Here is a 22,768-nt window from a genome sequence, read left to right on the forward strand (position 1 = left end):
AAGAACTCTGTGCCTCTTTTGTTGTTTATAAAGAAGAGGAGGTTTAGGCAACAGTCCTAAGGGAAGGAGCCCAGACAACAGAGCACTTCACCATCAGAGTCCCTAGTGTTTCCAAAACACAGCCAGGATCTTGCCAGAAGGTCAGAACCAACAATGGAGCTGTTGTGGGGATTGTGTTTTCTTTTTCAAATTTACTTTACCACAAGATTCCTTTTCCCTCTGCAAGCAACTCAACTGTTCAGTCAGTTCAAGGGTGAGTAACTGCACCAGCAACCATTCTGAGAAACCTGCCCTCACCTGATCCCTCATCTCAGCCTCCTGGATCTGGATCCCCTGAAGTTGCTTCTCATAGTTAGAGCACATGTCGCAACGCCGCCCCAGCTTGTTCCCAGCATTCTGCACCTGCAGGACATAAAGGTCATTCAGTATTGTTTTGCAATTTCAAATCGTTTTTGACTTGGGGCAACCCTAAAGCAACCCTATCATAGGGGTTTCCTGGCAAGATGTATGCTTTTGCTTTCCTCTAAGGCTGAATGTGCCTTGACCATGGGTTTCCATGGCACAGTGGAGATTCAAACTCCAGTCTCCAAGAACCCTGGTTAGAGACTTAAACCTTATGCTGACTCTCTATCCTGGGTTTTTCTTGACAAGGTTTCTTCAGAGGAAGTTTGCCTCTGCTTTCATCTAAGGCTGAGAGAATGTGACTTGACCAAGGTCACCCAATGGGTTTTCATGATCATCTGGCATACTGAACCCTGGTCTCCCAGAGTCTTAGTCTCTCAGTTAAGCCACTTACACAACACTGGCTCCCATAAAGTCATTAGCTGCTTGAGAAGCTGCAGAACTCAATGAGAGAATGCCAAAGTGACACATGGATTTCACCCTGACAGCGAATGAAGCTATTGTGGACCCAGTTTTAAAAACTCTGGGTAAGGAAAAGCAGCTTTGCGTGTGCAGTGAACAAACTCTCCTTTGCTACAAAACCCACTCTCATCAGATGGGAGGAAGGTCATAGATACCAAGCTTACCTCTTTCTGGAGGAGATTCCACTCAATTTCACTAACTAAGCGGTAACCGCTAGGAGACATGTAAGCGTTTTCTACGCTCTGCGTGATGCTGGAGAGAAGGGAGGCTGTCTCTTCCTGCTCCGGTGTCATGGCCGTGATGGCCTTTTCCTGGTCTTTGGTGAGCATAAATCCACCGGGCATTTGCAAAGACCCGAGAGAGGCTGTGTCAAAGTTCTCCAACATAGAGTCCGCCCCCACCAGCGGTCCAAAATCGGACTCGTCGAGATTCCCAGCCGATTTGGCTTTGTTGTTGAAGCCCAGAGTTTTGGTCTGCAAGGACCCCGACGTGCCCAAGCTGTCCGTTGACTGCGCTCTACGCAGCCCTTCTTTAAACAGGTCATTGTCTGACTTGAGAGATTCTCCTGAAGACAGCAGCGCGTCTGTATCGAGGGAATGGACCGAACCATGGGTGCTGTTTATATGTACCTAGAATTTAAAGAGAAAACACAGCTCAGGGGGAATGTTTGTGCTTTATGATCAGAAGCTGCCTTATGCAAAAGTGCAACTATTGATCCTGTCCGACCGGCAGCATCGCTGAAAGCATTTGTGGAGATTAACTAGTTCATTGGTTAGTTAAGAAGTCACAAAAATAATTGTTGATGTTGACCATTTAGATTTGTAAGTGCTCAACTTAGCTAGGTTTTTAAAGACATTTGCGGATTTGATCATTCATGGATTTGATTAATATGTTCTCTCTAGGAATATCTAGGTCCTCTAGTGCAACTCTGTGGTCAACTTTAACTAAAAGTTGCACTGAAAGACATAGAGATTCCTAGAGAGATACTCTACTAGGCCTTTGTAGCTCCTCCGGCGTAGTTCCATGGTCAGTGTCTGTCGGACGTTGGCCACAGAGTTGCACTGGAGGACCTAGAGATTCCTAGAGAGGTGTCCTCTCAGGTAAAAGCATGGTGTTTTAGTTATTTGCGGGTTTTCCATATTCATGGGGGTCTTATGCCCCTAACCCTAGCGAATATGAGGGACAAGTGTACTTTCACAGTTTGAGCTCAGTTTGCAGCAACTGAACGAAGCTGAGGACAAAGAGGGAAAGTGGGAGGACAGATAAACTGGGACACTTTATAAGCAGCTGAAACAGTAGGACAACAGGATTAAGAAGGACTATCCTTGTCAAATCTGGTCAGTTGGAGGAAATGGTCCCACCTCCTTTCCACCCTAAATCAATAAAACTTCTGAAGGGTTAGGGACGGAGACGGGGATGGAAAAAGTACTCTTTCAACATCAATAAGTGTATGAAAGAGACAAAACATGCTTATATTGCTGGCTGCCATTACGTGTCTACAGCAAAGCGGATGTGAAAGAGAAAAAAGAAGTCTACACAAACCAAGTATGTGTTTGAAGATCTTTAGGGGAAAGGCGCTAGATAATGAAAAACGTCTTGACACTAATCTACCACTCACTCATCGACATTAATAGACTGTGCTGTCCCCAACAAATGGCTATGGATTCACTGGGACAAACTGGAAGCAGGGTACTGTTCCATCTTCTGGTCCAACCATGAAGGCTAAAAACTGGACAGGGAACTCATGGAAACCGAGCTGTGTTTCACGTAACAACTGCTCACACCACTCTGAGAACTACTGCTACACACCTCAGCCCCCAGAGCAGAGGGAAAATAGGTTCAATTCCACAACTCATTTGTGAAAAGGGGAATTTCAATTAAGACTCGGAAGTCTATAGCATCCAACCGCCAGGAAAAAAATGTAAGCAATCCCAGCCGCTCCAAGCATTTGGCTTCACAATAAATGTAACAATGTAAAACAAGGCCCAAAAGGTTAATTAATTCAGAAATGTAACGAAACAGAAGATCTCTGTGCAACGGATTTGTGGAACAGGGCCAGAATAAGACGCTATTTTGGAGGGACATGACAGGGGACGAATAAGCATCCGCTGAAGGCTGGTGTCATGATAAGTTAAATCAGCTGGAAAGTGGTCAACATCCAAAAAGTCTGTTAGGACATCAGCTTTCCTTTGTTTCTTTGTAATAACTTGCAGCCTTAGGTTACATTTAATTATCTTTATAGTCTAAGTTTCATCCGTAATGTGCATATAGCTAGCTTTTAAAATGAGGTTTTAACATTAAAGTTTTAGAAAGCTTCTGCATTAACTGATGTCTCCTGCTTTGCTGCTAACATGAGGATGGGGGAAGAGAGAGAATATTTCAAAGGAAACACACAAAATAAACAGTATCAATGGGAATTTACTGTGGATGAACTAAAACAGCTGTCTCCCATTTTAGGCTGACTTGGAACTGTTTGTTGAGTCAACTATAAATTCTTAGCCTATTTCTAAGAGGGCCAAATCTCTTGCCAGAACCTGACGCAAGGCCCTGCAAATACTTCCCTGCTCTTTTTAAACCCTACTTAAGCTTCTCTGACAATGGAGCTTCACATTTAGCAGACCTATTCGTTCATTAAAGGCTAGCAAATATTACGCTGCTGATACTGTGTGCCTTCAAGTTGTTTCTCATTTATGGTGAACCCAAGACAAAGATTTATTCAGAGGTGGTTTGCCACCATGGCCTTCCCCTGAGGCTGAGAGAGTGAGACCTGCCCAAAATTACCCAGTTGGTCTCCAAGGCTGAGCAAGGATTTTCCCAAAGTCCCAGTCTAACACTCAAACACCATGTCTTTTACATAGCAATGGTTGGATGCTGCCCATTAGAACGATAACTAAGAACTAGTCCTGGTGTTTTGTTTTGTTCTACTTCCTCCTCATCCCTTTGTCTTTGTCTATTTCTATAGTTAGATTTCAGTTAGTCTCAAAAGGTGCTACAAGATCTCTCTACATACAAAACCCTCATATGTAGTCCTAAAAAAAAGATCCATGCCAGAATGATTGTTGGCTCTCAATTTTGTATACCGTGTCATCTAACTAAACCTAGTAACTCTAACCTCGAACGATGATCTCAGGAGAAAACAAATACTTCACTGATCCACAACATGAATTCCCTACAAGAAGGAAATGCATTTCAAACTACTGGCTTTACCTCTTCGGCTGGGAATTGTGGAAGGGATTCATCGTGGGCTATGGAGCAAGTCATTTTAGATTCCTCATCAGCACTTTTCTGTTTGTCTTCCTTCCTTTTATGTAATCGTCGTTGTTCTTCATCTTCCTAAAACAAGTAGTAAATGAAAGCTTTTTCCCCTCTCATTTGCATTTGGTCTCATCTGTTATTACAGCAGAACACTCCATGCAAAAGATAGAGGTTTTGAAAGGGCTGCTTGTGGGAAAACAACCTTCCACCCAACAGAGGATTCTTGAACAGAGGTATACCCATGGCCTCCAGTGTTTCTACAAACTAGAAGGGGATGTCCTTCCAAAATGTATTTTTTGAGTTAGACTCAGGCATGTTCATACAATGGTTGTTCTGGACACACCCCCTCCCCGCGGATGGCGAATTCTGCCTATGCTTGAGCCCCATTCACTTGATTGGCGCTTGTGTGCGGTGGCGGGCATGCACCCTATTCATCTAAATGGGACATGCCGCCCCGTGCGCTCCCTCTCGGCTTGAGTGCGTATGCTCAAAGCCGCGTATACCACAGGCGCACTGTACATTGCTCACAAGACCAAAGTCAGCACTCAAACTTGGTTCCACAACCATAAAGGGACAGCAACTAACCTGGTCTTTTTTCTTTAGTTCTTCAACTTGCCGCAGCTGCTCTGAGGTCAAGACCATCTCCATCCACTGCATGTCCCTCATGAGCAAACGCTGAGACTCCAAGAACTGGTCGTTGGCCTTTTGCCAGGTGTGTTTCAGCTGGTTGTGCTGTTGCCGCTCCTGGTCTAGTAGATGGCAGACTGCGTGGAAATGGACACAGGCAACCAAGTGGATTTGTTAAACTGTTATTCTCACCCAGTTAATGGTGGTTACATTTATGTACTATTGCCCATATGGCTCGCCGTACATCAGAGCCCAATTCTATATACACTTATACTGCCTCAAACATGGACATTTTATGAGTGGTCTGAAATGGAGCCCAACATGAGTAAGGCTGTTGAATCAATTGCTGAATAGTGAAGTCAGCATATATGTGTTTCGTGCCTTCAGAACGTTTCCAACTTATGGCCACACTAAGGTCACAGAGTTTTCTTGGCAAGATTTATTCAGAGGGGCTTTGTCTTTGCCATACTCTGAGGCTGAGAGAGTATGACTGGACCAAGGCCTCCCAGTGGGTTTCCATGGCTGAGATGAGATTCAAACCCTGGTTTCTGAACTCCTAGTCCAACATTCAAACCACTACACCATGCTGGCTTTCAGGTCGACATACAGGCAAATCTCACTGGTTCAATTTCATCTATAAGCATCCACTGTTTTTCCCTATCTTCCTTTGATTTTTGATCTGATCAGAAAACATTTGTAAATGAGGAATGACAATAGAATAGGAGCAAAATGCTTAGATTCCACCTAAACATTGGGGGAAACCTGCTGATAATATGAGCTGTTCAAGTATGGAACAGACTGCCTTAGAGAGTGGTGGACTCTTCTTCTTTGGAAATCTTTAAACAGAGGATGGGTAACCACATTTCAGAGATGTTTTATCTGTGGATTCCTGCAAGATAGCCCTTGTGGTCCTTCCAAAATCTATAATTCTGGAAATTATATTCAGGTAATTATTAGAAATACCCAATGTTCTGGATAGGTTTAGTCTGTCCTCAATACTCAGAAGCTAAAAACTATTGTTCTTTGTGGTTCCTTTGTGAATGTTCACCTACTTTAATTAATTAGCTTTCTTTTGTTTCTCGGTTATGACATATTTGTGTTAACGTTCACTGCCTACTTTGCAAGAAAAGAAATGCCAAACTGAGGGGAGCTAGGAACTCCAAAATGTATTTTTAAATCCTAATTAAAAAATAGGAACCATAATTGTGAAGTCTGAGATCAGGCAAAGACCAGCTTCCTGGAATGTATGATGCTATCACATAGAATACAAGACTAGGGCTGGGCATCTTAATGGACCCAGGGGACAGTTTTCTGCTACAAAAATCCACCAGCCCTAAAATGTTGATCATCCTTCTTCATCTTTCTCCCCCTTTCTTTAAATGATGAGACATCCACTTATAGATGTTTCTGGTTATGTTTTAGAAGCATGAGGACTATAGAGTTCCTTGTTTTAGTGCAAAATGTCCACTTTTGGAGGAAGGAGTCATCCAGAAGGGAACCCACAAAGGCGGTAAAAACTGCCTGGCGGAAACTCAGTGCAAACATACAGCCTTCCTAAAGTGTGCAGCTGTCCACCCTCCATCTAGAGGCCCTGAGTAATGATGCCGCCTGCATAGTTTTTAATCACACAGGGGAAATCCATACCTTCGTGAAGTTCCTTCCTTAATTTCTCCGCATCTTCTTGCAGAACTGACTTCTGCGTGTTCAGAACAGCCACATACATTTCTAGATCTGTTCGACAGGATTTCTCGGCTTCTAAGTAATGATTCAGTTCTTTCATCTGAAAAAGAGTACCAAGAAAGCCTACGGTTAATGCATGCCTTTGCTTTCAATTGCTGTGCTGCGCAGATGCTGTGGTCTTGCTAACAAATTTAAGCAGGTTTTTTAAGGAACTCCAGTACATGTCCTTACTGGGGTTCCATGTTCACTACTGTGTTCTGGTATTTGCTTCGTGCACTAAGGCAAACCCCTCTCAAAGTACTATTTGAGAGGCAGAAATTGCAAAGAGAGGGTTCCTCCAGATGGCATCTCACCTGTGAGGTACCCTCACCTGAAACCCATGCAGGCAAAGACCTTCTGAAAATGTTCCCAGATGCTCTGGTGCTTTCAGATCTTTGCCCTGTTCTATCACCACTTACCGATTCTTCTTCCATTTTAGCCTGTATTGCCCTATCTTTTTGTATAACTGCATTTTCTATTTTATTATTTTAATCTATTTGTATACTATGCAGAAAACTGTGGCTACTGAATGGTATACACTGAGAACTAGCATATCAAGCAGCCCATCTTTCACATCTGAGACAGTCAAAACCAAAGATAAATTAAGTAAGTGATGAGCTAGATGCTGGGACAGAATGCATGAAAAAGAAAAAAGGTATGGCTCACTAAATCAATGCATTAGCGCTAATTTCGGCATCAGGAGATCTTGTAGACCCTCCCTGCACTATGTTTTTTAAAAGCACTACTATAAAGTGAAAATATTATCTTATTTGCTCTAAGAGTTAGCACATAGTCAGCTGTCACAGACAAGGTAAAAAGGGATGTCATATTGAAGAGGGAGCAAGCTTGTTTTCTGCTGCTCCAGAGACTAGGACCCAGAGCAATGGATGCAAGCTGCAGGAAAAGAGATTCCACCTCAACATTAGGAGGAACTTCCTGAGAGTAAGGGCTGTTCGACAGTGGAACAAACTCCCCCGGAGTGTAGTGGAGTCTCCTTCCTTGGAGGTCTTCAAGCAGAGGCTGGATAGCCATCTGTCAGGGATACTTTGATTGTGATTTCCTGCATGGCAGGGGGTTGGACTGGATGGCCCTAGTGGTCTCTTCCAACTCTATGATTCTATGATTCAGACCCAAATGTTGTTTTCTTGAAAAATAAAGGAACTAGAAAATTCTCAAACCCTCCTTAGCTGCTTTGGGGATGATAGAAGAAAAACTCTATATTTCTTGCATACAATTACAATGCCCATCCTCTGCTAACAAAATGGTCCATGCTCTGCCTTCACCCACCTTTGAAGCCTCCAGCTCCTTTATCCTGTCTTCAGCCTCTGTCAGTTTCTCTTTTAAAGTTGCAATTTCCTTCTCCATGGGCATCACAACAGAGCGGAGCTTGTCTGCATCTTCTTGGGCCTGAAGTCAAAATTAAGCTGGTCAGAATTAAAATTCTTAGCCTACTGCTTGAACGTTAACAGAAAACCACACTTGGCGACTTAGACTAGTTTTAAAAAATCGGGCTGGTGGGGAATGGGAAGAAAAGGGCCATTTAAAGGAATCCAGGTTACAAACCTAAATGCTGCAGCATAGGAAAGGAAAGGAAAAGAAAGAGAACTATCATGAACCATAAGTCGTCTTCCACTTGGAAACTAATGAGTCAAACACAAAATACACTGTGCATTTATGATGAATGCAGCATGCACGTCTAATTTAAATAAGTAACACAACTTGCAATCACTAGGGATAATCACACCGATAGGTTTCACATCTGACAAGGATATGTACATTTTAAAGTTATGTCTTTAACCCACCTTCTTCATTTCATTTTCCAGGTTCTCTTCTTCCTGGCCTTCTGAAAGACTCCTCCTCAGCTCCACTATTTCCCGTTCCAAGTTCTCCCGGTATTGGTTCCATTGAGCTCGCTCTTGCTCCAGCCTGTGATGAAACTGGTGTTCATAGTCACGGACAGTTTCTGTTTAACAACAACAACGATAACAAGTTGTTCACTGCTTCTTTAAATCCCCCCCAACATCTTCTTTAGAGGACAAGATTTTGTTAAAAGGCTGCCAGACACTTCGGGGAGACCTGACATAGCAATGAAAATAATTGGAACACCCAGAAATAGCAGCAAGTGAAAAGCAGAGCAACTAGACCTCATTCAGATAACATATTTAACATTAATCCTGAAGAAACTACATTTGCTGGTGACAATATTAAAAGCCATAAACGGCTTGGGACTTCAATACTTGAGCAAGCATTTTTGAAAAAATGAAATCTGGGGCAACAGAATTAAAGTTAGAAAAGACGCTGGAGAATGACTTTAAATGTCAAGGTGAACTTTCCAGCTTTCTTCAATATGCTTTCCTTTTTACAAGAATGATTTGAAACATTTTCATTGAGCATTCAGCGGCATGCATCATTACATCCGTTTGCCGCTTTGACCATGTTTCTCCTTTATTATCATCCCTTCACTGGCTCCCCTTTCCCTTCCGTATCCAGTATAGGCTTCTGTTGTTAACTTTTAAAGCCCTGCATGGGTTGGCTCCTCTTTATTTATCTGAACTTCTTTCCCCTTACATTCCCACTCGTACCCTCCGTTCTAGTAGTCAAGGTCTGCTGTCCCAGCCTAGGATCTCCACTGCCCCGTCCCGGATCCGTCCCTTCTCACTTGCTGCGCCTCACTCCTGGAACCTTCTTCCCCCGTGAACACAGGTCGACTTTTAAATCTGAGCTGAAGACCACCCTGTTCACGGATGCGTTCCCAGGCACTGTGTGAATATTTATCTGATATTTGATTAGATAGTGGATGTTGATGTTTTAATTGTTGCCTGTTTTTTAACTAAATCTATTTTATATTACTACCTACTGTTTATATGTATTTTGTAGATTGTACACCATTGGCAGGTTTTATATTTTTATTGATTATCTGTATGTACAGTTTATTTATAGAAATAAACTATAACAACAATAATACTGTTTTAGCAGCAAGCTCAGCCACTTCTCTCAGTCCTACCTTTCATTATAGCCTGCAGTGAAGCAACTTCTTCATGCCATTGCCTCTTCACCTCATCAATGGCTTCTTGCTTTGTATTTTCAGACACCGTCGCAATGGCTCTGATGTTCTCCATTTCAGCCTGGGCTTCCGTGAGCTGTGTTCGCAGCTGCTCCACATCGTCCTGGGCTGCTTGCAGTACTGCATTTTGCCTCTTCAGATCCTCTGGAAAAACATTGTCGAACAAAAGAGATGAGTTCCATTCAAATGGCACAGGATATCTGGTCACATTAACACAGGAAATTCACTGGAACCAAAGGAACCGAATTCTGTGCTATTACTGGTGTCAGTTTAGCTGTCAGTGGCCCCATACAGACAAGCCAAATTAAAGCTGCTTTGGGTCACTTTGGAGATATGATGTTTAAATGACACACACATCTGAAGAGGTCAGAAGCTTCACCAAACCTGCGCTCCACTCCTTAGAACTGGACCATGGCTTTGGCATGGCTTCTGGACTCTTTGGACGCATGCATCACTTAAACAGCATACCTCCAAAGTGACCTGAAGCAGCTTTATTTTGGCTGGTCTGTACAGGCCCAATGACAGCTTAAATGACAGCTTGGCCGGCACAACTGGGTTCAAGTCTCCCATTATCTGAGTCCAACATTCAAACCACTACGCCTTCCCTTGAATGCCTTTGCAATAACACATACTCACAACAAGTACAATATTGTTGCTGTATACCTTCAAGTCATTTCCGGCAAACGGCAACCTTAAGGTGAACCTATCACAGGGCTTCCTTGGCAAGATTTGTTCAGAGGGGGTTTGCCATTGCCATCCTCTGAGGCTGAGAGAGTGTGACTTGGCCAACGTCACCCAGGGGTTTTCCACGGCTGAGTGGGGATTTGAACCCTGGTCTCCCAGGGTCATAGTCCAGTGGTCAAACCACTACAACACACCGGCTTTCATTTTCTATGGTTCTCTATCGTTTTTTAAAGTTGGCAAGATGGTCAACACTTAAACCACTATATCACACTAGTTCTCTGACATAATAGCAGGGTAATAAAATTTACATTTCTGTGGCCTGGTGTTCGCTAATCTTCTATCTTCTACTGGTAAGAGTAACATAGCCATCCTATCTTTGGATTGATGTCCTTATTAGAATAACCGAAGAAGTCTGGCCTCATATCTTTCTGAAGCCATCTTTCCTCCTGCCACAAGGAAGGGCATTCTGTGCTCCCAACTCCTTGATGGTTGCAATGAAGACAAAAACAGTACAGATATACCTCAGCACTCCACAGTGTTTCCGTATGCACAAAATAGGGACTATCAACACAAGCATCAAGGTGACAGCAGCATGACGGTGCTGTTTCCAACCAGTTGTTGCTTCCTGAGATGTTTACTAAACTAACGCACAAAGCAGCCAGGCTAAATATAGCTGGCTGTGTAACTAGATATGTCAACCTAATCTGCAGGTGTTAGGTGGCCTACACACATCAAAAGGCTAAAAGTGGTGAATACAAACCCTGCATACTCCATTTTGAGGCATTTTCTGCAGTGACTCATGGAGATGGGGGGTTTCCCTGGTCAAAATGGGTGGCCCTTGTCGCAGCCCACAAGTCAGGAAATTCATATAACTGGAGCGTCAAGCTTACAATGTGAGAAAACCACCTTAGCAATTCTTCCTCACTAGATTAAAAATAGCGGATTGCACCCAGCCGCTCCATAGACCACATCAAGAACAAACGTTTTTACAGCCAATTCAGAAATGTGAAGCCTTACCTTCTTTCGCTAGATACAGCTCTTTGAATTTTGCCCTCTTTTGATTGAATTCTTGCTCGAGGTGCTGCTTCGTGCGGAGAAATTCGGCATTGACTTTTTCCAGCTCTGCCACTCGCTGAAGGAGAGCTGAAGACGACCCAACGGAGAGAAGGGAAAAAAGAGATCCGTGAGCACTTCAAACAACAGTGTGGCTTACCATAATGTCCTCTCACTTTCTCTGGAGGAGAGCATAACCATTGCGCATTGTCCAGATGACAGATTTGCCCCTCAGCTAGCTTTGGCCACACAAGGTGCATCTATATATTTGGGACATTTAAGGGACAGTTGCAGTTTCCCCTATTAAGTCATGTTCTTTTCATCTCATCTTCTGTCTCAGGAATGGGCAACTGAATGGTGGCCAGCGGCTAATTCAACCCCATCGGCTGCACCCCATACACATAGTGCAAGTACAAATACCTCTTTTTCCCCCTCTGCAGTTCCTCTCAAAATGGAAGCGATGCTCCATCGCTTTCGGCGGACATTTTGAGAGGGATTACTGAAGAACACAGCTGTTCCCATCCTTCCTTTAGCCATTTTGAGAGGGATTAGAGGCATTTGGGGTTAGTACAAGGTTCTGGGGTGCGTGTGCAAGTGAGGCGACGGTATTTTCCTATATTTTCATACTCTGGAGGGGGCTTTCTGCATGGTTTTGTGGCAAACCTTGTATGATGATCATGCTAAATTCAAATTCAATACTAAAAATTGGAGGGTTGGAAGGTCTTGAGCAGTCAGCAAGCAGCATCCAAAAACAGGTAAGGAGTGAAAGCAAAGAAACAAAGATATTGCTCTGTTACCCATTGACTCCCTCATTGCCCAGTGACTTTTTACTAGCCTTCATATGTTTCAAACCCCGGTTAATCTTTTGCCCCGGTCATTCCAAACAAACCAGAGACGGAGGCAAGGGAAGGCTCTCCAAAGGTGTAAGGAGTCCTTAAGCCTCTTGAGCCGCAGAGCTTAAGTCGGCTTGAAAGGTAAGTACCTCGCTTCTAAAATATTGCCTCCGCAAGCCGCAACACAGAGAGAACCGGAAGACGTCCTGTCACCTCCCTGACAACGCTGGCTTCTTTGAAACCATTCCAGTTTCTAACGCCTGGAAGACATATATAATCAACATAAAACAAAAAAACACACCTAGAATTTAAGTTTTTGTCCGTCGGTGTAAAAGAGTATGGTGCAACCTCAGTATTTCAAAGAAGACTGTTTGATATGTCTCCAAAACTGGTGACGGTCGAGAAGCCCAAATGAAAAACCGTCAACCACAGAATTAAAATCCTCTCTGAAGATGCTCCATCCAATTTGGTTCAAGCTTCCTTGCCCAACCACTTCTAATACTTAGTCTTAAATAAGGTTTTTCAGGAGTCTGCCTGTTACAGACATGCTTAAGATACGGAAAGTATTAGAATAGGTTCACCTGGCTGGTCTCCTTCTATTAGTGAATTTCCTGGTCATAAGGAAAAATACATACATTTCAGCTATGGTGCCATTCAGGTTTATAAAACCTGGGGGAAAGGTGTTCTGGATAGGTAATGTCAAAGCAATAGATAGACACACACACACCTAGGCCAGATTTTAGCAACATCCATGCCAAAGTTTCTGGCGCTGTGAAGTACACAGCGACCGCTCCAGAACTAAGGCAAAGCTGATTATCAATAAGATTATTTTTGAGCCCAGAGTCTATTTATATATTAATAGCGCAGAAGCTTTTCCTGAATACATTAGGTACAAAGCAAACAAGCAACAAGTTTGGTCTAACATTAGCATAGCTTTAGAACAGTTCGAAGAAGCAAAATCGAAACAAAACCCCAGAACAGCTGCCTATCTGAAGACGAGCAAATGCTCCAAGGCATAATATGTACTGCCTGCCTCAATGAACTTTATTGGAAACCAATGGCGAATGAATTTTGTTGGAAGGCCTTTTCATAGGCAGAGTAATAATTTAAATCCCTACAACGCCAGAAAATCTCAATGAAGGCGGATATAACTTTGCAAGTGGGAAGCAAATATTGTATAAAACGCTCCCCCAAAATACTGATCTGTGGTGGGCCACATTTCCAAGCGGACGCAAATGACTACCTTGCCATAGCTAAGTGCTCCTCGGTCAAGACAAGGATGCTCCAAAGCTCTCCTCAATGAAAGGCAAGCAGACTCTTACAAGGTTGGTATTTTTAAACTATTATTATTATTTGGCACAAAGGGAGGGAAGGTAGACTGGAACCATGTTGCCGCAATGAAGAGATGGAGACTGGGAAGATATGGTAATCCCTAACACAGTGGTTCCCAAGCTCTAGTCCTCCAGGCGTTTCCTATCTGCCTTTCCTAACCAAATCCCATTGATGGCATCCCCATGTTTGCACAGTTGTTTCCCCCAAGTAGGCTTGCAAGTGTTGGACTCTGGCTTTACACACATGTGTTTGCCTACCTCTCACAAACATGTTGGAATTTGGATGTTGCAAGAAACATATCCGAAGCCTTGCTCAAATGTCTAAAGGCACCCTTCCAACTGAGTTTGGAACAAGCTCTAAACAGCCAAGGGCCAGAGGAAATCTAGCCAGCTCTTCTTCACACTATAAACGACGATGTCTGCAAAAACAGTGGCTGACTCAGGCTCTAAAATGAGGAATTTGAGGAACCGATTCATGATTTTGAACATCTGGGTTGGCAGAAAAGGGATCCCAGTCATCCTGATCAACTGGAAGACTTGAATTCTCTCTTCAAGCCAAAGGCTCTTCCAACTGCAAAGAGAAGCTGCAACTGAGAAGTGAGACAGTGGCTGTATCAATGGTTAAGGATCTGTGAAGTCAAAGGCTTTCATGGCCGGCATTTTATTAACCCACCAACAGTCTAAAAGGCAGAGAAGTTCTAGTACCGCCACTTGAAAAAAATCAGTTGTGAAGCATTCAGCAGTCTTAGCTCTCCTAGGAGTCAGCATTAAAGCATTCGCTCCACTATCTTTATCACCATCGCACATTACAAGAAGCCGAGGACGAAACGGCGCATGATTCCAAGTCATGTGTGGTTTCAGATTCGGAGATATAATAACTGAAATTCTTTAGCCCAGGCTGAGCTATTTCTGGCATCAAAACTGACCCAGAGACTGGAAAACTTACAATGCATGTCCACTCTTTTCTACCTATCGCTTGTAAGAAAGTGGGAATCAAGTTGGAAGCAGGGTCCGACAGAAGAAAGAAGTGACCAAGAGGACCACAGATTGCTTCCTAACCAGTTCTGGAAGTACAAGAACGCTTTGGTTCAGGAACGCCAGGGCAAACTGAATGGCATTGTCCCGGGTCATTACACAAGCTAATGATAAGTAAGCAAAAAGCCAAGCCTGCCGTGCCTTGTGGATTTAAAGTTTTAATGAAGGGAAACGTTGAGGATACTGGCTTTCCTGACAAAGCAGCAGCAGCAGCGTCCAAACAAGGATCGCGTTTGCGCTGGATCTATATTACAAGGCAGCAAATAATCAGAAACGTCTTTCTTAATTCAGAAATGGCATGGGAAACAAAGAAAGCCCAGAATCGTGGCACGTTTTTACGATTTGATCCACTGGATTTCGACCTGATAAGTGACAAGCTTCCGTCCAACTTGCTCTGTCCTAGCCCTGTAAAATGGAAGTGCAGAGAAGCATCAACAAAACTACCATGCATTTTGAAAAGCCCTTCTCATATATGGTAGTCTTCTGTGCTTTTCAGTACCATCACAACTTGGAAACCCAGTGGGAGACCTTTGCCAAGTCACACACTCTCAGCCCCAGAAAACCCCACGATAGGATAATCTAAGGGTCACCATAAGTCAGAAGATACTTGAAGGCACACAACAACAACAAAGGTTCAGAATATAAACTCCATATATTTGAATATGTCTGAAGCAAAACAAAACCGGTTTTCGAAAGGCCAAAAGTCTGTTCCAAAAGATAGTTACTCATTCAACCCCAAATTTGTTTGTCCAACCCCTCCAAAAGAACGCTGCAACTCCATTCCTTTCTTCCCTGTTAAACATAGTCAAACCTTAGTAGGGTTTAATACTAATGTTTATTCAAAAAGCCATATTCAGTTGGGTTGAAAGCCACATTTGCTGGGTTTAGTGGCACAAGAAAGTGGAAAATTGCAAATAAAAAACCAATACATTTTAACCCGTGAGGACACTTCTCTAGGAATCTCTAGGTCCTCCAACACAACTCTATGGTCACATCTGCCTGACGCTGACCACAGAATAGCACTGGAGGACCTACAAAGGCCTAGTAATCTCCAAGTCTTCCAGTGCAACTCTATGGTCAATTTCCAGCAGAGTTGCACTGGAAGACCTAGAAATTCCTAGAGAGCACATATTAATCATATCTGCAAAAGCCAAAGCCGCAAATGCGGAGGGGTGGCTGTACAGTGAACATTAACTTTCGGCAACAGACTGGTTTTAACAGCAAAGCTTACTTGGAGAAATGCCCCATTTCAGTTCAAGCCTTGTTATGTGACTTCATACCAAGGCCCCCAACCACAGCAATACATTTCTCCCCTACTCCTAACCGTGCTACACAACATTTCCAGCCATTCACCGCAGACATCCTGCATCGGAAGCCGGCGATTGCGAGGCATGTCCCCCATTTTAAAGAGTAAAAACTGGAAGTGACTCATCTGCCGGAGCCTCTCTTATCTAGTATCTCAGTCGATCCGTTATCTTCGCCGCCACTGGTCTACTCCGCTTGTTGCTATTGGTTTTACTGAATCTGGGAGATAGTATTGTTTTTTGCTACTGCAATGGTTTTGCCATTACCTTTGGATTTATTGTGGCACCAGAGCTAAATGTCTCCCACAACTGCAGTGCCCAGAATTCCCTAGCATCGAGCCAGGGCTGTTAAAGCCGTCTCAAACCGGGTTACTTCTGCAGTGTGTTTTGAACCAAGCTAGCCCAAATTTAGGCAAGGGTCTGAATAACCACACAGATCTTCTAACCCTATCGCCTGGGAACATACAAAGCTATTCAGGAGGATGAGATGACTAAACACTAAACCAAGTGGCCAAGGGAGAAATGACTTGTGAAGGCACCTTTTACTACATCCTTTGGTGCACTTACATCTAGGACAACACACATTAACCAACTTTCAATGGAGAGATAAACTTGACATATGTTGTTGTCCTCCCTGGTAAGATCCTTCATGTTCTGCTGTTGTTAGAAAACAGGGGAAGGGATTCATCCGAATACTTTTCTTTTCCTCACCCCTTTCCCCTCGCTCTCTCACTTCAGGAGCATAGAAAACGCCTCTCCAGAGCCTTGTATTTAAGTATTCACCTGGCAGCTACAGGCAACAAGGAACACCATGCGCTTGCCTATAGGCGCATAAGGAGGCTGGCGGAGGGATGGAGGACTCATTCCTCCTCTGCACTCCATGCAGAAACCAACCAGGATGGCAGGGAAGAAACCCTCTTTCATGCCAGCCCAGGAATACACTGGGTTGCTACAAGAGAGACAGAGCTCTTCTCTGCCAGCCCTCCTGGAGCCTGGCATTTATTTAGTTGTAGGCTAGTAAGTGTTGTGACTGCTCTGAGAGTATTCATTTAAGCCTTCTCTTAGGCACAAGGAAGCCATATACCAGTAGAAGACTCTGGTCTCTTCCTGGAGTGCTGTCTGGCCTGGCAAAGGCCTTATGGATCTCCTGAACGCATACGTTTCTGGCACATTGGGCATCGCCAGTGACCTAACCCTAAACCCTGCATCGCTACTTGATTCTCAGATGGAAAAAAGAGACAAGGCTTCAGAGCTTTTAAAGCCCCAAAGGGTTTTGAACTGAATTGTTTCGAAGTGCTATGACACACACGTTCCCTCCCTTACTATTCCCCCAAAACCTGCAGATTGGACCCTGCACTGATGGAGCTTTTTACAGCTGAAGTAAAATCAAAGCCTTTCTTCATGTTTTACCCAATGCCCTTTTCAATTTCCACCTTTGAAGAGCCTGCTTAACTTACTCCCAGTTTTAAGGAAACTTGCTAAGCTCCTCCATCAAGTTTTAGGCAGGATAGTAGGAATGACTTCTGATGCGCAGCGTAGTCTGGTCTTATTTGCCGGTTCTATCTGGACATCAAAATCCATGGATGCCCAAATCCCATTCAATACAGTGGCATAGTATAATGGTGTCCCTTATATAAAATGGCAATATTCAAGGTTTGCCTCTTAGAATTCATATGTTTAGAAAATGTTTTCAAGTCGTGGATAAAAAGTTTATGAAGAAGGAGGGCTGCCTGTAACATGCAATCCTTAAGGCCTAAACCCTATTGTTAAGTCCTGAGTAAGAGCCACCGAATCAGTTAAATCTGCCTATGAAATGCAGTTGCCATGCCTCAACCGATTTAATGGCTCTGCTCTAGTTGGGACTCACCAACAAGCCAAAAGCATCACACAAAACCCACCCTTCCTGAGGCAGATTCCATTATATCAGTGTATTTTGATAACCACGGTCACATCCGGGTCAAATAATTTCATTGCACAGAATGAGTATGTCTACAATCCCATGGAATTTCAAGGCGCAGGCATATTTACTACTCTCTTCCTCTTTGCTCCCATGGACACAGTGCCATTCAAGTCTAACTCTGCTGCCCAGCTCTGCAGGCATATCCAACGTTGCTCCCCAAGAAAGCATCTCCCAGAAGGTCTCGCCATTCATTCCCACACTTCCAGAGATCAACCACACTTCCAAAGTGAACAAAAGCACAGGCCTTCAGACCTGCAATTGAAAGAACCGGCGGCTGAAGGAAGCAGGAGCCAAGTTCACCCATGCTGAGGATGTTTGGAGAAGGATTTTGTACTCTGTGGGCTCATCTTTACATGGGATTTAATAGGATAAAGCGGCATTTCCCAACCTTTGGCCCTCCATAGGTTTTGGATTTCACCTCCCAGAAACTGTCTTCACTGGCCAGGGGCTGGAGGAGAGCCTTCTGGGAGCTGAAGCGCTGAAAGATAAAAGGCTGAGGAGCTCTGGGCCAAAGAGAAAGGGATGCTAAGTAAGGACAGTGGTCCCTCCACATGCGCTGGGTTTAGGGGTGAATGTGGAAAAACCACAAAGGAAAGGAATGCTATTCTTTTTACCTGAGAGAGCACCTCTCTAGGAAGCCCCAGGTCCTCCAGTGCAACTCTATGGTCAACATCTGGCTGAAATTGACCATAGGATCATGTTGGAGGACCTACAAATGCCTAGAGAGGAATATTTCAACACAGTGGTCCTCTAGTTGGGAAGTCTTCTGCTGAAGTCCACATCATAGAGAGGACCAAACGCTGAAAGCCACTGTTTTAGGAGGTTTCGACATCGGTTAATGTTAGCAATAGGTTTATGTAATGATTTTGGTGACCTTAGTGGGCAAGCATATATACAGTGGCAAGAGTGTTACTATACACACACACATATACATATATATGTATAGCGTGTGTGTATATATATGTGTGTGTGTGTATATATATATACTGTATATATATGTTTAATTTGTATCTGTTGGTGTGTTGGTGTTGTTACCATTATCTGATACCCTTTGCAATAGCCTTCAGCCACAAGCGATAAACTGCTGCTGCTATCTCAGCCTTTGTGCCATCCATTTTGGCTTGCCTTATCAAAGGTATTGCCCAACGAAGGCATGGCAAGACTCAGGAACACATTGCCATGGAAGACAAAAAGCAGACACTCAAGTCTCTGGTCGAAGAACGAAGAAGATCCTAAAAAAGCTGAGACAGGAATGAAGGGATGAGCATCATATTTAGGGGGGGGGATGTAAATATGGGGGTTGGGGTAATGAGAAGGAGAAGCTCCTTATGGTGGTTAGCTCTTAAGTTGAGGAGAAAATGAAGGGGTGAGCATAGTGATATTTTAAGGGGGTAAATATAGGAGGGGGGTGATAAGAAGAAGCTCTTAGGAGGGTGGCAACAGTCAGAGAGGAGTTAAAAGGCGAAGGTAATGATATTTTAAGGGGTGTCAATGGGTGGGGATGGTAAGGAGAAGCTCCTGGAGGGATGGGTGGCTGGTAAGATGAGGGGAGAATACTGACATGAGCACAGCAGTGTTTTAGTGGGATATATATATATGAGGGATATATAAAGGGATGAGCATAATAATATTTGAGGCGTGTCTCTCTGAAGGAGGGGGAAAGGAGCAGCTCTTCAGGGGGTGCCATTGGCCTGAGAGAGGAAGGAAGGGAGGGATAATAAGCATAATCATATTTGTGGGGGGGGGGGGCGATAGGATGAGTAGGAAATAAAGGGATGAGGATAGTGATCTTTGAGTAGAGTGTCTCTATGAAGGAAGGGGCCAAGGAGCAGCTCTTCAGGGGGCTCTTCGCCTGAGAGAGGGAGGAAAGGAGGGAGAGGTAATACATATGTGTGTGTGTGTGTGTGTGTGTGCGTGCGTGGATACATTTATACACACACAAACACACGCATATATATGTATATACATTTAACTCTCTTCTCATATATATATATATATATATATATGAGGAACAGTTTAATATATATGTATATATATTCCTACACATATATAGAGCTATATATATATATGTGTGTGTGTGTATATATATATACTGTATATATATACACACATATATGCACACACACACATATATGTATATATTTAACTCTTCTCATATATATATATATATATATATATGAGGAACAGTTTAATATATATGTATATATATTCCTACACATATATAGAGCTATATATATATATGTGTGTGTGTGTGTATATATATACTGTATATATATACACACATATATGCACACACACACATATATGTATATATTTAACTCTTCTCATATATATATATATATATATATATATATATCAGGAACAGTTTAATATATATGTGTGTGTATATATATATATATTTATACACACACACACGTATATATATATAGAGAGAGCTATATATATATGTGTGTGTATGTATACACACACACAGATATACATACCTCTCCTCATATACAGTATATATATATATATATATATATATATAGTACATATTTATTTATACTCCGCTGTTCATCCAAGGCTATCAGAGCGGCTTACAATGTGTTAATTAGACGTTAGACATATATATATATATATCCATACACCCCCCCCCCACATACATATATATGTACCCCTCCTCCTCATCCATGTACCCCATGTAAGCGATGTCTATTATGTGTCTATGCCTATGGAGGGGGGCGTGTGTGGAGGCTCTCCTTCTGGGTCCCCTTCCCTTCGTCGCTCAGAGCCGCCGCCGCCTGAGGCTCACCTTCCGCCGTCGTTGTCTGCACCGCCGCTGCCTCCGAGGCCGGCCCTGCCTGGGCCATGGCGACCGAGCTGCCCCCCTCCTCCTCCGTCAGTCTGAGGCCGGCTCCGCGGCGACGTCAGGCCGAGGCCGACCGCCCGAAATGGAGGAAGAGGAGGAGGAGGAGAAGCCCCGCCGCTGCTTCTGCCGCCGCCTCATCATCCTGACAGGCGACGGCGATTGGCGAGAAGGGGTTCTGCGCATGCGTCAGAGATGGGAGGGAGAGGGAGCGGAGTTTCTGCGCATGCGCTAGAGATGGGAGGGAGAGGGAGCGGAGTTTCTACGCAGGCGTCAGAGATAGGAGGGAGAGGGAGCGGGGTTTCTGCGCACGCGTCAGAGATGGGAGGGAGAGGGAGCGGGGTGTCTGCGCATGCGCTAGAGATGGGAGGGAGATGGAGCGGAGTTTCTGCGCATGCGCTAGAGATGGGAGGGAGAGGGAGCGGAGTTTCTGCGCAGGCGTCAGAGATAGGAGGGAGAGGGAGCGGGGTTTCTGCGCACGCGTCAGAGATGGGAGGGAGAGGGAGCGGGGTGTCTGCGCAGGCGTCAGAGATGGGAGGGAGAGGGAGCGGGGTTTCTGCGCACGCGTTAGAGATGGGAGGGAGAAGGAACCTGGGTTGTGCGCATGCGTCGGAGATTGGACGGAGGAGGGAGGAAGAGGGGTTTCTAAGCTTGCGTCGGTGATTTGCGAGGGGAGGGAGAAGGAGCGGGGTTTATGCGCATGCGTTAGAGATGGGAGGCTCGGAGGGATAGGGAGAGGAGGTACATCGGACGGAGAAGGAGTGAGGAGTCTGCACATGCGTCAGAAATAAATGAGGGGAACTGAGCGGGGACTGTGCGCATGCGTCGGTGATTGGAGGAGGGAGGGAGAAAGAGCGGGGTTTCTGCGCATGCGTCAGAGATTGGAGGAAGGAGGGAGCGGGAGCGAGGCGTCTACGCATGCGCCGGAGATTGGAAGGAGAAAGAGCGGGTTTTCGGCGCTTGCAGAAATTGGATGGAGGGGAGAGGGACTTCTGCGCATGCGCTGCAGATTAATTTGAGGAATGAGCGAATGAAGGGGTGCTGAGCGCATGCGCTGTCGAGAGTCACGTTTTTACTTCAGAGAGAGAGGCGTGGAAGTCAGTTGTGGAAGAAGCCACTCAATGGAAGTGAATGTGAGGCAGGTCCTTTAAAAGCATCATCATCATCATTATTATTATTGTCGTGATGATAATTAATAATAATTATCAAAGTTATTATTATTATTAGGGCTGAGGGGCACACGACAACAGCAACAACAACCACAACTCCCTGCCTTACTTCTGCAGCCAAGAAGCATCAGTGCGCAAGGTCTGAGGCTTCCTCTGTGTCTCTTCAAGCGGTTTCTTATGGGGACCCTCTCGGGTCTTTCTTGGCAAGACTGGCTTAAAGACTGCCCTTGCCTCCCTCTGAGGCAGCTGAGAGAGTGTGACTTGCCTTATGTCCTCCATTGGGTTTCCGTGGCTGAGCCGGGATTCGAACCCAAGACTCAACGCTCAAACCATTCCTCTGCGCTGAATTACAGACGTTTGTTTAGCATTTGCTGGGGAAGGTTGCAGCATACTTCAGAGGCATAGCAGCGCATTGTGGCTTATGCTTCTCCAAAGGCGTTCATGGCTGGCTTCCATAGGGCTTTTGTGGGCTTTTGGCCTCTGCGGCCGTCTTCTGGAAGAGCTTTATTCCAGTGTCTGGCTGGCATAGCAATGAATGGGAGAGAGCTACAGCATATACAGCCCTTGCTCTCAGGAAGCTCCTCCGAATGTTGAGCTGGAATCCCTTTTCCTGTTCCTTGCCTCCATTGCTCCATTGGGTCTTGTTCTCTGGAGCAGCAGAAAAGAAGCTCCCTCTCCAATATGGCACCCCTTCAAGTATTTAAGCAGGGCTCTCATCATATCCCCTCTTAGCCTTGCTAGACAGGAATCCTGGACGCTCTCTTGAGTCGAGAGAAGCTTCCAGGATGTGAATGTAATAGACAAATAACATTTGACGCGAAAGCCAGCGGACGTCGGTCCCGAAATGACGCTTCAAGGTATTGCATAAAGCGTGAAGGAGCTCTGGAATGTAAAATACAAACATTTAACACCGAAAAGAAATACAGACATGAAAATGGGGCGGTTGGGCACTTGTCTTCTGATCATTTGTTTTTGAAATACCCAATTGACGCATGTTCTGTCCCAGTTTATTCCCCATCACATTT

At 44.4% G+C, this 22,768-nt stretch overlaps 1 protein-coding gene across 1 annotated transcript in view; it reads right to left on the reverse strand.

Annotated features, from left to right (window-relative positions):
• The window catches only part of LOC149287094 (rab GTPase-binding effector protein 1-like), a 33,998-nt gene extending 13,255 nt beyond the window's left edge, over window positions 1-20,743 (reverse strand). The window contains exons 1-10 of the mRNA XM_089493257.1: window positions 20,521-20,743; window positions 11,231-11,356; window positions 9,470-9,673; window positions 8,268-8,428; window positions 7,753-7,872; window positions 6,391-6,526; window positions 4,705-4,883; window positions 4,072-4,197; window positions 1,029-1,493; window positions 298-402 (exon numbers count right to left, since the gene is read on the reverse strand). Coding sequence (XP_089349383.1) covers window positions 298-402; window positions 1,029-1,493; window positions 4,072-4,197; window positions 4,705-4,883; window positions 6,391-6,526; window positions 7,753-7,872; window positions 8,268-8,428; window positions 9,470-9,673; window positions 11,231-11,356; window positions 20,521-20,578 — 1,680 coding nt within the window. The 5' untranslated portion in view covers window positions 20,579-20,743. The remainder of the gene's footprint in view (window positions 1-297; window positions 403-1,028; window positions 1,494-4,071; window positions 4,198-4,704; window positions 4,884-6,390; window positions 6,527-7,752; window positions 7,873-8,267; window positions 8,429-9,469; window positions 9,674-11,230; window positions 11,357-20,520) is intronic.
• Window positions 20,744-22,768: the final 2,025 nt, after the last annotated feature.

This window comes from Sceloporus occidentalis, unplaced genomic scaffold (assembly GCF_023333645.1).
Source record: "Sceloporus occidentalis isolate IW3139 unplaced genomic scaffold, rSceOcc1.0.p SCAF_64, whole genome shotgun sequence".
Lineage (NCBI taxonomy): Eukaryota > Metazoa > Chordata > Lepidosauria > Squamata > Phrynosomatidae > Sceloporus > Sceloporus occidentalis.